The 17,884-nt window shown below is 44.9% G+C and overlaps 1 protein-coding gene across 1 annotated transcript in view; it reads right to left on the bottom strand.

The window, feature by feature from the left end:
- The window catches only part of LOC109901315 (formin-like), a 59,732-nt gene extending 42,920 nt beyond the window's left edge, over positions 1–16,812 (bottom strand). Inside the window, exons 1-4 of the mRNA XM_031836824.1 lie at positions 12,728–16,812; positions 12,396–12,507; positions 10,274–10,335; positions 6,188–6,780 (exon numbers count right to left, since the gene is read on the bottom strand). Of these exons, the coding sequence (XP_031692684.1) occupies positions 6,188–6,780; positions 10,274–10,335; positions 12,396–12,507; positions 12,728–15,199 (3,239 nt within the window). The 5' untranslated portion in view covers positions 15,200–16,812. The remainder of the gene's footprint in view (positions 1–6,187; positions 6,781–10,273; positions 10,336–12,395; positions 12,508–12,727) is intronic.
- Positions 16,813–17,884: the final 1,072 nt, after the last annotated feature.

Raw genomic sequence — 17,884 nt, 5'->3', positions numbered from 1 at the left:
CAGATTATTAAGGTTTTTTGGAGTGCAATGTTCAACCCAGTGTCCAAGTACTGTATCTCTGTTGTGGGTCTTCCAGCGGGACAACAACCCCAATCAAACATTAAAAAGCACCCAGGACAGCAAAGTCCAGATCCCATCTATCCCATCTATCCCATCTATCCCATCTATCCCATCTATCCCATCTATCCCATCAAATCCCATCTAAACCCTATGGAGAGATCTGAAAATAATTTTGTCCATGCCATTTGTTCATATTTTCTATAAAAAAATAAATAAAATAAAAATCTTAGTTTACAAAAATAAATAGGTTCTACAATGTTGAAAATCCATTCACATGGTGTGGAGACCCAAAATTTTCTTCAATTTCAACAGATTTTTTTTTTCTTCTTCTCTCTTCTTTTCTCTCGTGCAATCACCACCAGGATGAAAAACCGTCCAGGGAGGCTGTTGGAACAACAGCAACTTAACACGAGCCACACTCGTAACATAACCGTTTGCAGTTGTCTACATTTGCTGGATGGAGAGCTGTGGGTGGGTACAAGTTCGTTCCAAAGGTTTCAGATTAAAATGCAACAGTAGAGAGGCTGGCCAAGGGATTGGACGACACACAAATCAATGCCTGCTGTATTACTGGCAGACGACACTAAATTGTCTACTGTACAGCCACCCAAAACGTTTATACCAGACTCTTATGAGCCAAACCTAGAAAAGGGTTGGGATGGAAGCAATTTGTCAATGGACCCCATATTCCACAAGGAATGAAAAGGCTTAACAGGAACCAAGATGTGGTTGAACAAAATAGGGCAAGATTGCTAGCTTGGTCCTAGGTCTGTTTGGCATGAAAACAACCATAGAAGTACGCTATACTATACAGCACTAACAGACCTGGGAACAGGCTAAGTGATCTGATCTAGACCAGGTTACTGTAAAGTGCTGTGACAACTGCTGATGTAAAATGGTTTCATACACTGAACAAAAAATATAAACACAACATGCAAAGTGTTGGTCCCATGTTTCATTATCTGAAATACAAGATCCCAGAAATGTTCCATATGCAGGAATGTCCACCAGAGCTGTTGACAGAGAATTGAATGTTGTTTTAGAGAATTTGGCAGTACGTCCAACCGGCCTCACAACCGCAGACCACATGTAACTACGCCAGCCCAGGACCTCCACATCCGGATTCTTCACCTGTGGGATGGTCTGAGACCAGTCAACCGGCCTCACAACCGCAGACCACATGTAACTACGCCAGCCCAGGACCTCCACATCCGGATTCTTCACCTGTGGGATGGTCTGATACCAGTCAACCGGCCTCACAACCGCAGACCACATGTAACTTTTTAAAAGAGAGGTTGGAATCAAGTATGATGCCAAGGTACTTAAAACCAGATACTACCTGGAGCTTCTCCCCTGACACGTAGACATCTGGCTCAGTAGCATCTGTTGCCCTCTTTGTGAAGAACATGCAAACAGATTTTTCACATTGAGATGCAAACACGAGTCACTGAGCCACTTTGTAACCTGGACCATTACAGTAGTGAGTTCTTGTGCAGCTTGTTGTTTGCTCTTTGCATGCACATATATCACTGTATCATCTGCATACATTTGAACTTCAATCCCAGTACAGACAGAAGGAAGATAATTAATGTACAGGCTGAACAGGAGGGGCTCCAGTATTGACCCTTGGGGCACACCCACATCATAGCTAAGAGTGGGCGACAGCTCATTGCTCACTCTGACACACTGAGTTCTGCCTTCAAGGTATGATTTCATCCATCTCAAGGCATCGGGGGAAAAGTTGAACTTGGACAATTTTGTGATGAGAATCTCATGGTTAACAGTATCAAAAGCTTTCCTTAGGTCCAGAAACACAGCCCCAACAACGCCCCCTTTGTCCATCTGTGGAGTGTTTCGCTCTGAAGCCAAACTGCATGGAGTGTAATGTGAAGGGGCTGTTGTTGAGGTGGGCAATCAGTTGTTCTGCTACACACTTTTCAACAACCTTTGACACCACAGGTAGTATACTAATGGGCCTGTAGTTACTCACGTCAGCAGGGTCACCCGATTTAAAGATGGCCGTTATTATGGCCGACTTCCATACCCTTGGAAACACCCCGAGACCAATAGATGTGTTGGTGACCATGGGGCCAATGAGTGACTCTTTGTAGTTTTTAAGAAAGGTAGAGTCCAGCCCAAACACATATTTGGCTTTAGAGTTCTTTAGTGAGCTAATCATCTTGTTCACCTTTGACTCAGTGTCATTTACTAGCACTGAGCCCAAGAAACCAGTGGAGGGGTCCTGTGTCAGTACCCTGACAGAGTCAATAAAGTAGGAATTGAAGGCTATTGCTATTTCAACTGCATCCTGTGTTAGATTGTTATTCACCATGATTTCTAGTCTTTTTGCAGTGTTACTATGGTCTTTCCCCTTTTTAGATTCTCCCAGATCAATTTAGAATTTCCCTTTGCTTCACCAATTACAGTATGTTAATAAAAAAAAGTCTGTCTGATTTCTTTCTTCACCTTATTTCTCAACATGGTAAAACTACGTCTGTCATGCTCTAATTAGGATCTTAGGGCTATTTTTAGAGCATAATCTCGTTCTTTCATCAATTTCCAGATTTCTCCATTTAGCCAAGGAAGAGTGCTCTTTTGGCCAGGTTTGGATTTGATTTTCTTTAGGAAACCATTTATTGTAGTCTGGATTGTGGATAGAAAAACCTGACTATCTGTATAGGACAAGAGATCATTCCAGTTAATTCCCTTAATTGCGTTTTCAAAATAGTTTAATTCACTCTTAGGTATTCTTAGTTGATCCGGCTTTCTAACAGTAGAGAGGTTAAACCTCTTAGACAGCTTTCTGGCTATAAGTGTCAGATTATGATCAGACAGCCCAGTAACCATATTGAATGATTTAGTCACTCTCTCTGGTTTATTACTGAACACCAAATCAATCTGTGTTTTAGAGCAACAAGTCACCCTGGTTGGCCCTTTAACTAGCTGTGTAAGGTCAAAGGTATTAGTGATCCGTTTGAGGGTTTTCCTACAAGACTTGTCTTCATAATTCATATTAAAATCTCCCATTAAGAAGACCTCTTTCCCAAAATCACATTCCCCAAGCATGTTATTAAACTGATCAAAAAACACACTTTTGGTGGAAGGTGGCCTATACATTCCAATAAGGGTCAAATAAATTTGGGGAGACAGTGTAACGTTCAGGCCAATACATTCTAGTTCATTATCACATGACCACTCAATTTGTTTACATTGGATATGTTCTTTAATGTAAATCATCACACCCCCTCCTCTTCCTTCAATCCCGTCTCTCCTGAAGACATTGTAGCCAGGCACAATCACAGCAGCATATGGAGAGGTTTTATGGAGCCGTGTCTCTGAGAGGCAGAGGAAGTCAAGGTTGGAGTCTGTGAGAAGATGTTGAATTTGATCACTTTTTGGAATGACACTACGAATGTTCAAGTGCCCCCCTAGTAGTCCCTTGGGCTTAGCCCGTGGGTACCAGATGACTCGAGAGGGATTGACACATTGAAAAAAGTGAAATTTTCTGTGTTTTCTGGCGGCTGGGTTTCGTTTTGATTAGGGGCAGTTCGGTAACGTAATGAACAACCCCTCCCGCCTGCACTGGGTGCGGGGAGCTACTTAAAACAGCTTGCGTACCAGAAGCAGAGACAGGGATCACATATAGCGACTTGAGTATGTTTGAAGAGTCAAAATCTATCCTGGAGCCGGGTGAGTCGAGAGAAACCATGGGACCATAGCACTCAACCACTTCCACAGCGGCGACGATCAGTGGACGAGGCCATCCATTGCTTTCCACTCCGGTGAGTTTCGCTGGCTCGGTGATGTTAGGCCCAGGGTTGAGGCTGGCTCGGTGATGTAAGGCCAAGGGTTGAGGCTGGCTCGGTGATGTTAGGCCAAGGGTTGAGGCTGGCTCGGTGATGTTAGGCCCAGGGTTGAGACTGGCTCGGTGATGTTAGGCCCAGGGTTGAGGCTGGCTCAGTGATGTTAGGCCCAGGGTTGAGGCTGGCTCAGTGATGTTAGGCCCAGGGTTGAGGCTGGCTCGGTGATGTTAGGCCCAGGGTTGAGGCTGGCTCGGTGATGTTAGGCCCAGGGTTGAGGCTGGCTCGGTGATGTTAGGCCCAGGGTTGAGGCTGGCTCAGTGATGTTAGGCGTTCGGTGATGTTAGGCCCAGGGTTGAGGCTGGCTCAGTGATGTTAGGCGTTCGGTGATGTTAGGCCCAGGGTTGAGGCTGGCTCGGTGATGTTAGGCCCAGGGTTGAGGCTGGCTCGGTGATGTTAGGCCCAGGGTTGAGGCTGGCTCAGTGATGTTAGGCGTTCGGTGATGTTAGGCCCAGGGTTGAGGCTGGCTCAGTGATGTTAGGCCCAGGGTTGAGACTGGCTCGGTGATGTTAGGCCCAGGGTTGAGACTGGCTCGGTGATGTTAGGCCCAGGGTTGAGACTGGCTCAGTGATGTTAGGCCCAGGGTTGAGGCTGGCTCAGTGATGTTAGGCCCAGGGTTGAGGCTGGCTCAGTGATGTTAGGCCCAGGATTGAGATGCACATCCCCGGAGAGCAGGAGGGTAGTGAACAGGTAGTTTAAAAGTTTCTGATAAGTGTTGGACATGTGTTTGTTACGCCTAAGCGGTTCAGTGGAATAGGGAGCGAGGATTGACTTGGCCATTATTCAGAACATTATGGTATGCTGTGTACTGTCCGCTCCGGTGGAACGGTGAACCAATGTGTTTGGTGTTGGTATTCTCCGGTAGTAGATTTATTGCGTCGTCCCAGCAAGGACGCACTGAGATTATCAGTAGAGCAGCTACATAACTGACAATCATGGAAAAGTACTGGAGATAAAACACATAATTGGGCTTTAACGCTTTGCATGAGTTATTTAGCTGGGATCGGCGTACACCTGATGGTTTAGATCAAATTACAGCATTCATATGAGAAGCTGCGGGAAACAGTATATGTTCAGTATAAATCTGATTTATTTTACTCCACATATATTGTATTTGCTTGATTATAAGATAACTGACAAATGTCCTATCCCACTGGGCCAAAACTGCTTGAATCATCGTTGTTTCCATATAATTAAAAAACAAAAATTAAACGTGACGTTGAATTAACATGGAAAACTGATTGGATTTGAAAAAAAGTCATCAATGTGAGGGATTTGTTTATTTATTTATCACCCAACGCTTAACCGACATCCAAAGACATGGGGACATTTATTGTTGACAACTCAAACAAATGTCAATTAAAACTAGACGCTGAAATGACGTCTGTACCCAGTGGGATGGAGTTGTCCATTCTTAGGGAACTTTAGGAAAAAGGACCCCAGGATGTGGTTGTTAGGGGATATAACCTTGTTAAATATCAACTGCCACAAAAGAAAACTACTGCTACTGCAGGTAAAATGTACATCTTATCAAAATGGAAATCAAAACATGCTCTCTCAACATGACAATGATGGAACTAGGTGATGTCATATTTGATGACATCACCTAGTATTCTATATATACTAAATATCCTACAATGTCAGGAAATACTAAGTGTAGGAAAATCTGGGGTTCTTTTACAGGTTTTCTTCCTAACATTCAGAACCATGCTAGCTGCTGATTGATGTCTGCTACTGCTTCTTTTGATTATAATTATTTTAGACGTGTCCTGTGATGTGTTATACGCATGAACATCGTGGTGGGTGGGATCAGTAATAAGCGTGAACATCGTGGTGGGTGGGATCAGTAATAAGCGTGAACATCAAGGTGGGCGGGATCAGTGATAAGCGTGAACATCGAGGTGGGCGGGATCAGTGATAAGCGTGAACATCGAGGTGGGCGGGATCAGTGATAAGCGTGAACATCGAGGTGGGCGGGATCAGTGATAAGCGTGAACATCGAGGTGGGCGGGATCAGTGATAAGCGTGAACATCGAGGTGGGCGGGATCAGTGATAAGCGTGAACATCGAGGTGGGCGGGATCAGTGATAAATGTGAACATCGGAGTGGGATCAGTGGTTGGTCTGTGTTTTGCAAAGTAAAAAACAACTTTACAATGGTGATTACGATGTAAAAATGGAAGAGCTTTGTTACCTTGTACAAGAAAAATACAACTTTGGGGAAAGAAACATTTGATTAATTGATTGATAGTTAGATGTAACACCTACTTGTCCTGTATCTGTATCCTGGTCCAATACAGAGGCTTCATGGGACAGGCTGGTTCCACAGCAGGCTTCCTGTGGGGTTTATCCACCAACACACCTGGAGGGGGTGGAGGGCTGCAGCCTGGTGGCGGTGGAGGGGGTGGAGGGGTGCAGCCTGGTGGAGAGGTCGGAGGAGGGCCGTCAAGTCTCTGGGTCTGTTTTGGGAAAGGAGGAGGAGGAGGAGGTGGAGGAGGGAGAAGGGGGGAAGAAGAGGGAGAAGAGGGAGAGGTAGCCTGTCCAGACAGATTTAGACTGATAGAAGCCAGGCCCAGTCTCTTAGGCACGTTGAGGGGGGGTTGGGGGCCCAGCCTGACACCTCCCTCCTCATCCTCAGGGGTTCTGATAAAGGTCTGACGGTCCGTCTGGACGCACACGTTGTGGACGGTCCGTTGTGAGAGGTCATCTCCCGTGGATACGGCAACGTCTCGGAGGTCTCCACGACGGTGGCGCGCACCCAGGGCCAGGTCGCTCTGTAGCCGGGCCAGGTTGCACTCCAGGTGGAATACACGCTCCTCATTGTCCCCTCTCACCTGGCGCAGCTGCTTCCCAAAGTCCTCCTGCAGTTAAGGTTAGGGTTGTTTTAGGGTTGTGTTAGGGTTAGGGTTGTGTTTGGGTTAGGGTTGTGTTAGGGTTAGGGTTGTGTTGGGGTTAGGGTTGTGTTGGGGTTTGGGTTAGGGTTGTGTTAGGGTTAGGGTTAGGGTTGTGTTGGGGTTAGGGTTGTGTTTGGGTTAGGGTTGTGTTTGTGTTTGGGTTAGGGTTAGGGTTTGGGTTGTGTTAGGGTTGTGTTAGGGTTAGGGTTGTGTTAGGGTTTGGGTTGTGTTAGGGTTATTAGGGTTTGGGTTGTGTTAGGGTTATGTTGGGGTTGTGGTAGGTTTTGGGTTGTGTTAGGGTTGTGTTAGGGTTTGGGTTGTGTTAGGAATGTGTTAGGTTCAGGGTTGTGTTAGGGTTGTGTTAGGGTTTGGATTGTGTTAGGGTTGTGTTAGGAGTGTGTTAGGTTTAGGGTTGTGTTAGGAGTGTGTTAGGTTTAGGGTTGTGTTAGGGTTGTGTTAGGAGTGTGTTAGGTTTAGGGTTGTGTTAGGGTTAGGGTTGTGTTGGGGTTAGGGTTGTGTTGGGGTTTGGGTTAGGGTTGTGTTAGGGTTAGGGTTAGGGTTGTGTTGGGGTTAGGGTTGTGTTTGGGTTAGGGTTGTGTTTGTGTTTGGGTTAGGGTTAGGGTTTGGGTTGTGTTAGGGTTGTGTTAGGGTTAGGGTTGTGTTAGGGTTTGGGTTGTGTTAGGGTTATTAGGGTTTGGGTTGTGTTAGGGTTATGTTGGGGTTGTGGTAGGTTTTGGGTTGTGTTAGGGTTGTGTTAGGGTTTGGGTTGTGTTAGGAATGTGTTAGGTTCAGGGTTGTGTTAGGGTTGTGTTAGGGTTTGGATTGTGTTAGGGTTGTGTTAGGAGTGTGTTAGGTTTAGCGTTGTGTTAGGAGTGTGTTAGGTTTAGGGTTGTGTTAGGGTTGTGTTAGGAGTGTGTTAGGTTTAGGGTTGTGTTAGGGTTGTGTTAGGAGTGTGTTAGGTTTAGGGTTGTGTTAGGGTTGTGTTAGGGTTGTGTTAGGAGTGTGTTAGGTTTAGGGTTGTGTTAGGGTTGTGTTAGGGTTGTGTTAGGAGTGTGTTAGGTTTAGGGTTGTGTTAGGAGTGTGTTAGGTTTAGGGTTGTGTTAGGGTTGTGTTAGGAGTGTGTTAGGTTTAGGGTTGTGTTAGGGTTGTGTTAGGAGTGTGTTAGGTTTAGGGTTGTGTTAGGGTTGTGTTAGGGTTGTGTTAGGAGTGTGTTAGGTTTAGGGTTGTGTTAGGGTTGTGTTAGGAGTGTGTTAGGTTTGGGTTGTGTTAGGGTTGTGTTAGGGTTGTGTTAGGGTTGTGTTAGGAGTGTGTTAGGTTTAGGGTTGTGTTAGGAGTGTGTTAGGTTTAGGGTTGTGTTAGGGTTGTGTTAGGAGTGTGTTAGGTTTAGGGTTGTGTTAGGGTTGTGTTAGGAGTGTGTTAGGTTTAGGGTTGTGTTAGGGTTGTGTTAGGAGTGTGTTAGGTTTAGGGTTGTGTTAGGGTTGTGTTAGGAGTGTGTTAGGTTTAGGGTTGTGTTAGGGTTGTGTTAGGGTTGTGTTAGGAGTGTGTTAGGTTTAGGGTTGTGTTAGGGTTGTGTTAGGGTTGTGTTAGGAGTGTGTTAGGGTTGTGTTAGGGTTAGGAAACTAATTGTTGTCTTTTATGTAAAGGAAGAGGAAAAACAGCTGTAGGACCTCCAGGTCTGTAAATCTGTCTGGGACGCAGTTAGCAAAGGATATGTAGTACTGTGCTTTACTGACCTGTAGTACTGTGCTCTACTGACCTGTAGTACTGTGCTCTACTGACCTGTAGTACTGTGCTCTACTGACCTGTAGTACTGTGCTCTACTGACCTGTAGTACTGTGCTCTACTGACCTGTAGTACTGTGCTCTAATGACCTGTAGTACTGTGCTCTACTGACCTGTAGTACTGTGCTTTACTGACCTGTAGTACTGTGCTCTACTGACCTGTAGTACTGTGTTTTACTGACCTGTAGTACTGTGCTCTACTGACCTGTAGTACTGTGCTCTACTGACCTGTAGTACTGTGCTTTACTGACCTGTAGTACTGTGCTCTACTGACCTGTAGTACTGTGCTCTACTGACCTGTAGTACTGTGCTCTACTGACCTGTAGTACTGTGCTTTACTGACCTGTAGTACTGTGCTTTACTGACCTGTAGTACTGTGCTCTACTGACCTGTAGTACTGTGCTCTACTGACCTGTAGTACTGTGTTTTACTGACCTGTAGTACTGTGCTCTACTGACCTGTAGTACTGTGCTCTACTGACCTGTAGTACTGTGCTCTACTGACCTGTAGTACTGTGCTTTACTGACCTGTAGTACTGTGCTCTACTGACCTGTAGTACTGTGCTCTACTGACCTGTAGTACTGTGCTCTACTGACCTGTAGTACTGTGCTCTACTGACCTGTAGTACTGTGCTTTACTGACCTGTAGTACTGTGCTTTATACTGACCTGTAGTACTGTGCTTTACTGACCTGTAGTACTGTGCTCTACTGACCTGTAGTACTGTGCTCTACTGACCTGTAGTACTGTGCTCTACTGACCTGTAGTACTGTGCTCTACTGACCTGTAGTACTGTGCTTTACTGACCTGTAGTACTGTGCTTTACTGACCTGTAGTACTGTGCTCTACTGACCTGTAGTACTGTGCTTTACTGACCTGTAGTACTGTGCTTTACTGACCTGTAGTACTGTGCTTTACTGACCTGTAGTACTGTGCTTTACTGACCTGTAGTACTGTGCTCTACTGACCTGTAGTACTGTGCTCTACTGACCTGTAGTACTGTGCTTTACTGACCTGTAGTACTGTGCTTTACTGACCTGTAGTACTGTGCTCTACTGACCTGTAGTACTGTGCTCTACTGACCTGTAGTACTGTGCTTTACTGACCTGTAGTACTGTGCTCTACTGACCTGTAGTACTGTGCTTTACTGACCTGTAGTACTGTGCTTTACTGACCTGTAGTACTGTGTTTTACTGACCTGTAGTACTGTGCTCTACTGACCTGTAGTACTGTGTTTTACTGACCTGTAGTACTGTGCTTTACTGACCTGTAGTACTGTGCTCTACTGACCTGTAGTACTGTGCTCTACTGACCTGTAGTACTGTGCTCTACTGACCTGTACTACTGTGCTCTACTGACCTGTAGTACTGTGCTCTACTGACCTGTAGTACTGTGCTTTACTGACCTGTAGTACTGTGTTTTACTGACCTGTAGTACTGTGCTTTACTGACCTGTAGTACTGTGCTTTACTGACCTGTAGTACTGTGCTTTACTGACCTGTAGTACTGTGATTTACTGACCGGTAGTACTGTGATTTACTGACCTGTAGTACTGTGCTCTACTGACCTGTAGTACTGTGCTCTACTGACCTGTAGTACTGTGCTCTACTGACCTGTAGTACTGTGCTCTACTGACCTGTAGTACTGTGCTCTACTGACCTGTAGTACTGTCCTCTACTGACCTGTATCTTCTCCATCTCCTCGTTGCATTCTCTCTTCAGCTGCAGGAGGGCTGCCTGGTGTTCTGGAGGACAAGACCATGATGAAATATACAACTGAACCACAAGGTGGCAGTAAGTCTGTATAATCAAAAAATACATTTCCATATGGTTACCGTACATTTTATATGTGTTCTCCTAAAGATTCTCATGACAACTATTTATAGATGTACACTGCCACTCAATAGTTTGGACACACCTACTCATTCAGGGGTTTTTCTTTATCTTTACTATTTTCTACATTGTAGAATAATAGTGAGGACATCAATTCTATGAAATAACACATATGGAATCACGTAGTAACCAAAACAGTGTTAAACAAATGAAATATATTTTAGATTCTTCAAAGTAGCCACCCTTTGCCTTGATGACAGCTTTGCACAATCTTGTCATTCTCTCAACCAGTTCATGAGGTGCATCTCAATTAACAGGTGTGCCTTGTTAATTTGTGGAATTTATTTTTTCTTCTTAATGCGTTTGAGCCCATATTATGGCAAGAACAGCTCAAATAAGCAAAGAGAAATTACAATCCATCATTACTTTAAGACATGACATGGGGAGGCAGGGTAGCCTAGTGGTTAGAGTGTTGGACCAGTAACCAGAAGGTTGCAAGTTAAAATCCCCAAGCTGACAAGGTACAAATCTGTTGTTCTGCCCACTGTTCCTAGGCCGTCATTGAAAATAAGAATTTGTTCTTAACTGACTTTTAAATAAAGGTTAAATGAAGGTCAGTCAATCTGTAAAATGTCAAGATCTTTGAAAGTTTCTTCAAGTGCTGTTGCAAGAACCATCAAGTGCTCTGATGAAACTAGCTCTCATGGTTCTAACCATGTGAGATGCAAAGGAGGTGAATGGATGATTGTGTGGGGGTGCTTTGCTGGTGACACTGTTTGAGCTTAGTGGCACTATCATTTGTTTTTCAACAGGACAATGAACCAACACACCTCCAGGCTGTGTAAAGGCTATTTGACCAACAAGGATGCATCAGATGACCTGGCCTCCACAATCACCTGACCTCAACCCAATTGACATGGTTTGGGATGAATTGGACCGCAGAGTGAAGGGAAAGCATCCAACAAGTGCTCCTCATATGTGGGAACTCCTTCAAGACAGGCATTGTTGGACAGGCATTCCAAGTGAAGCTGGTTGAGAGAATGCCAAAAGGTGTCTAAAGGTGTCATCAAGGCAAAAGGTGACTACTTTGAAGAATGTAAAATATAAAATATATTTTGATTTGTTTAACACTTTATTTTGGTTACTACATGATTACATGTGTTATTTCATAGTGTTGATGTCTTCACTGTTATTCTACAATGTAGAAAATAGTACAAATAGAGAAAAACCCTTGAATGAGTAGGTGTGTCCGAACTATTGACTGGTGCTGTGTATTTCTATGATAATCAGCTGGTGCCTGTGTGAGCACAAGGAGTGGCCCCTGCCAAACACACCTGATGTGTTATCGGATGGATAAGAACGTAACAGTTCCTGACACCACAGCACACACAGCCCTGTCCCAAAACAATGCCCTTGTGACATCAGTCATCTAGAGACCAGGCAGCCTTCTGCTGTGGACAATCACAGGGACAGGGTGGAGGATTGTTGACCTTCCCATTTGTATAGTATGAGTATTTACCTTCCCGTTAGACCATGGGATTTTACATTTACTACAGAGAACATTGACTCTCTCTCTCAATCTCTCTCTACCTATCCACTGTTCTGTCTCTATTGCATACTGTAACTTTCAGACGGGGTTAATTTAATTTATATTCCAGCCAATTTAGGAAGCACATTGAAATTCAAATTATTTTTAATGAGGCAAATGTGGAATTGGAATTGACTGTAATAAAAATGGAATTGAACCCATAGAGCTCAGTTAGTCACAGCTAAGAGCTGGCCTGGCTGGCTGCATGGGTCAAGGTCACGGGCTGAATCCTAACTTGAGACCTGTACATAGAACTTGAATTGTCATGCAACTCTCTGTGACATCATTAAATCTGTTATATAACCAGAGGTAAGTTAGCGTAGGGTTCCACCCATAGTGGATATTTGTTTACTATACGTTGCTTTTTGTCCTTTGGGTCCTTACCGGCTTCGGTGTATTTCAGTCCCACTTTCTCCTCCTTAGTTGGGGGCCAGATGGCCTGCAGACGGCCTGGGGTGGACCGGTCCTCTCCATCACCTGGGGTCGACGCCCGCAACTGGTGGGCAGAGCCACAATATTAAAAAATAAACAATTCAAGACAGTCTATATTTCAGGCATTAAGCACTTAACACATAAATGAATGTCCCAGCAAACTGTGAAAGTTCCTACAACATTAGGGAACTCTTCAACAACGACAAAATAACGTTCCAACTGATTACCCCATTTACTCATATCAGACGATAGAGAGAAATTATGGTCAGATCAAGACAACATACTTTTGAATCAGTTTTCTTTTCAGGAGTCTTGAAGGTTCTCTCAAAGATCCAGGCCTTCCGCTTCACTGCATCCTGGTCCCGCCTCAGGGGCCTGGGGACGAAAAAGGCCTTGAACTCATCAAATGCCACCTCCGCCCTGGAGGGAGGCTTCTGAGGTTCCTTAGGTTCTAGAGTCTCAGAAGGTTCTGAAGATTCCGGAGGCTTTATCACAGACAGTCCTTCAGTCTTCTCTTTCTCTGTATCCTGCTCTGTCTTTTCTGTCTCTGTATCCTTCTCTGTCTTCTCTTTCACCTCCCTCACTTCCTCAGGTTCATCGCTGAATTCTTTAGACTCTTCTGACGGCTTAGACTCCTTTCTCTCCTCTCCTGTAGACTCCCTCATCTCCTCTCCTGTAGACTCCTTCCTTTCCTCTCCTGTAGACTCCTTACTCTCCTCTCCTGTAGACTCCTTCATCTTACTGTTGTCATCCTTCTCCATGTTCAGGAGCTGGGAGAGCTGGTCCAAGAAAGTCCCCTGCCTCCTGCGAACCGTCTTCTGCTCTCTCCTCACAGGCTTGTTCACACCCAGGTCTGATGGTGATGGTGGTTTGATCAGGGCCACTATGTCCTGATCCGACCCTGCCGCTCCCTTCTTTAGGGTCCTCAGACCACTGAAGAGGGCAGGCAGCTGGAGGGGCTTCTCCACCGGGGAACCGAGGGAGAAGGTGGCTCGGATGGAGGTGGTGCCAGGGGGAGGGCCACTGGTTGGACCTGGGGTTGAGGTTGGCCCCTGGGGACTTGTTGGGTGAGAAGGCCCGGCTGTAGACTTTGCCTCTGCAGGTGCTCTCTCTGTCACTTCAGAGGACAGCATAGTTTCAGAGGGACAAGACACCACCCTGTCATTCCCAGTATCGGTCTCTCCTGTCTCCACTACTGCCCCAGTGATACTGTCTGAATCTGAGTGTGGGTAGGTCTCCCCTCTCACCTTCACCTCAATGCTAGACCCACATCCTGGCTCCTCAGTCTGTCCAGTAGTACCAACAACAGTCTCTGTTTCAGCGACTGTATGCTGCTGCTCCTCAGAAATAGGTTCAGTCCTGATCATGGTTAGAATCACAGTTGTGTTGTTTGAAGATGGTGTTCCACTGGTGTCAGGTTTACCAGCTCTTACTGCAGTAGGGTTAGCAAGGTCTCTGGTCAAATCATCTTCAGGTGTCGGTAAGTCTTGAGGTTTCTCAGCTCTTACTGCAGTAGGGTTAGCAAGGTCTCTGGTCAAATCATCTTCAGGTGTCGGTAAGTCTTGAGGTTTCTCAGCTCTTACTGCAGTAGGGTTAGCAAGGTCTCTGGTCAAATCATCATCAGGTGTCGGTAAGTCTTGAGGTTTCTCAGCTCTTACTGCAGTAGGGTTAGCAAGGTCTCTGGTCAAATCATCATCAGGTGTCGGTAAGTCTTGAGGTTTCTCAGCTCTTACTGCAGTAGGGTTAGCAAGGTCTCTGGTCAAATCATCATCAGGTGTTGGTAAGTCTTGGATTTGCTTATCATCTGTACATGTTTCCTGTGTACTGCTGCTTGCTGGATTGGTTTCACTGTCTGTTAACCAGGTCAGTATGTTGTGCTTGTCTGTAGATTCATCTGTGTTGTTGCGAACATCCTTTGCATTGTATTTGTCATCAGTGTTAGTGATTTCATCACTTTTTAATATATCTTGATGAATTTTGTCTGTGGATCTGTACAGACGTTGCTGGTCAGTTGTCTCTGACTGGTCTCTACTGGGACAGTCAGTGTCTATGTCCTGATTGGTGCTGCCTGTAGCACACTGTGTGTCTGTGTCTATAGGCTCCTCCCTACTGCAGTCTTCGGATGCTCCACTGTTCCTATGTTTGTCTATGGACACTCTCAGTTCATTTTTTAAAGAATCCATTGGCTCCACATATCCTTGTAAGTGAGATGTCCTTTCTGGAATGCAGCCATCCGATTGGTCTGTTGACCCACCATATCCTTGTAAATGGGTCTTGTTATCTGCAATGTAGTCTTTTGCATCTTCTTCCTCTAAGTCTATGATGTCACTCTGTGCTTTTGGAATCCATTGAGCCAGACCTCCATTCCTGTCACAATCCACAGAACAGCTAGTCCCTGGTGGCATCCCATCGACAGACTCCAATTCCCTGCAGCCCTCTGTTCCAAATACTTCCTCTCTCTCATTGGTCCGCACAACTGTGGTGGGGGTGGTGGATTCTCCATTCTTCTGCACCACACCTACTGCACTTGAATCCCCTGCTGTCCTCTCATTTCCATTGACTTCAACAGATGTTCCATGACTGCTGTTGACGTTCCCGGGAGAAGTGTCTGTCTCTTCAGAGAGAGTCCGGAAGAACTTCAGGACCGGCGTCTCGACATCAGGTCGCTGGAACTCGGAGCGGTCGGAGCGGGTGAATATGGTGGAGTTGGAAGAGGCCTTCCCCTGAGCAGCAGCAGTGTTGCCGTTAGCATTCATGTTTGAGATCTTTATCCAGGTTTAAATCATCAAAAAATAAATCATAACATCTAATATGATTCCGTTCCAAAGCAGATCCAGTGATCGTCCCACAGACCGTTCACGTTAATGTACTTGAATCTGTCTCTAATCCAGGTAATGCTGTGTTAGTCCAACACAATGTGGCTGTTCAGTGTTGACGGGAAACAGTACGTCCGTACACCTCTCCAGAAACACATTCTGCGTCTGCTCCAGAGGAAAATAACAAAGGCATCTAAATCCAACTATTAAAAAAATAAATATTCAAACAGATTTTCCTCTTTTTTGTAGCCACTGTAAAAGCTGAAGGTGTTGATGGAGATACCATATGCCACTGTAAAAGCTGAAGGTGTTGATGGAGATACCATATGCCACTGTAAAAGCTGAAGGTGTTGATGGAGATACCATATGCCACTGTAAAAGCTGAAGGTGTTGATGGAGATACCATATGCCACTGTAAAAGCTGAAGGTGTTGATGGAGATACCATATGCCACTGTAAAAGCTGAAGGTGTTGATGGAGATACCATATGCCACTGTAAAAGCTGAAGGTGTTGATGGAGATACCATATGCCACTGTAAAAGCTGAAGGTGTTGATGGAGATACCATATGCCACTGTAAAAGCTGAAGGTGTTGATGGAGATACCATATGCCACTGTAAAAGCTGAAGGTGTTGATGGAGATACCATATGCCACTGTAAAAGCTGAAGGTGTTGATGGAGATACCATATGCCACTGTAAAAGCTGAAGGTGTTGATGGAGATACCATATGCCACTGTAAAAGCTGAAGGTGTTGATGGAGATACCATATGCCACTGTAAAAGCTGAAGGTGTTGATGGAGATACCATATGCCACTGTAAAAGCTGAAGGTGTTGATGGAGATACCATATGCCACTATAAAAGCTGAAGGTGTTGATGGAGATACCATATGCCACTGTAAAAGCTGAAGGTGTTGATGGAGATACCATATGCCACTGTAAAAGCTGAAGGTGTTGATGGAGATACCATATGCCACTGTAAAAGCTGAAGGTGTTGATGGAGATACCATATGCCACTGTAAAAGCTGAAGGTGTTGATGGAGATACCATATGCCACCAAAATATTTTGTGAGGAAGAAACATCAGCATGGAAAAATAACCAGAAGTGGTACTTAGTCATGCAGTGAGTTACCAGTATTTTTTTGCAACACATTCATGAGCTCTATCATTTAGCTTTAATAAAAACTCTATCACCAGTCTCATCTTCTCCTTCTCTGTTCAGATCCCTGTCTTCTGTTCAGAACCCTCTAGCTTTTTCTCCAACTAGACTGTAGCAGACCTCATCCAGCTCTCCAGCTTTGTTACCTTCTCTCTTCACTGAAGACAGTCTGTCAGCAGCAGCCACAGTATCAAACAGTTGGTCTGGTTCTCTCCTCCACAACCGACCCTGACTCTTCTCCTCCTTCCTTCTCTCACTAAAAAACAATCCTACCCTGCAGTAGACTTTAGCAGTCCTCCCCTTCCAACGCTGAAGCCTCTCCTTTCCTTCCCTCTTCACTGAAGACTCTGTCCACAACAGTAGTAGCCACAGTGTTTGAAGGGAATCAGACTACACCCTAAGAGCTCCCCTTTGGAGTGGTACTCCGGTGTCCACCCAGACAACAGTACAACACAGAACACCACACCCAGATTGACGTGCTGACTGATTGTAGGTTAAACAGGGCTGATGCAGTAGGACCTGGAGTAGGATATGTACTCTGGTGAGCTATTCTATTCAACTTCCGTTGTACCCCTTCAAGCATGACTGGATCTAACACGCATCCACTTTGTTCCTCAATTCGTCGACAAAGCTTAATTAGACTGTGAAGTAGAGAGAGAATTCCTTCTCTCAGAACTCAGGAGTGGTAGCCTATTAAAAAAAAGTAGATGTGGAGATCTCCAATCTCTCTTGTGAACTGACTGACCAAGACAACAGTAATCAGCTGCTTAGTCAGTTCAATCTTATTGTTCAATCTTATTTACATAGAAAGTTACGGTTGTTTTCCTACATGGTAATATAAAGGTATAAAGGAGTTATGAACAGAAACGTTTTAGAGTTATGTGAAACAGACACAATTAATTACAAGGTACCTATATTATGGTAGGAATGGGAAGGTAGCCTAGCGGTTAGCGCATTGGCCCAGCGACCCGAAAAGTAGCTGGTTTGAACACCAGAGTTGACAAGGTGAAAAATGTATATGTTGTGCACTTGCGCAAGACACACACAGTCTAATCGCTCCCGTAAGTCACTCTGGATAAGAACGTCCAAAATGTAATAGTTGTCCGTTGTACTTGGAAAAAGCACCTCATTTCCATGACTCTATACATTTCACTTCTCATACTTGTTTGATTTGGCATGCTATCGCCACATGGTGTATTTACAGGCCAAATTCATACAGTATCAAGTATATAACTTGGGTTGAGACTTACAGTATAGCCTCTAAGGCTGCTGCCTAACCCAGACTGCTGTACTGATGTACTGCTGATGATTAGGATTTAAATTACATTTGAGTCATTTCGCAGATTGCTCTTATCCAGAGCAATTAGGGTTAAGTGCCTTTCTCAAAGGACAGATTTTTCACCTAGTCATCTCTGGGATTCGTATCAATAACCTTTTGGTTGTTGGTCCAACACTGTTAACCACTAAGCT

Source organism: Oncorhynchus kisutch, linkage group LG12 (genome assembly GCF_002021735.2).
Source record: "Oncorhynchus kisutch isolate 150728-3 linkage group LG12, Okis_V2, whole genome shotgun sequence".
In the NCBI taxonomy this organism is placed as follows: domain Eukaryota; kingdom Metazoa; phylum Chordata; class Actinopteri; order Salmoniformes; family Salmonidae; genus Oncorhynchus; species Oncorhynchus kisutch.
Note: the sequence above shows the minus strand (reverse complement) of the source record. Positions and strands in the feature narration are given on the sequence as shown.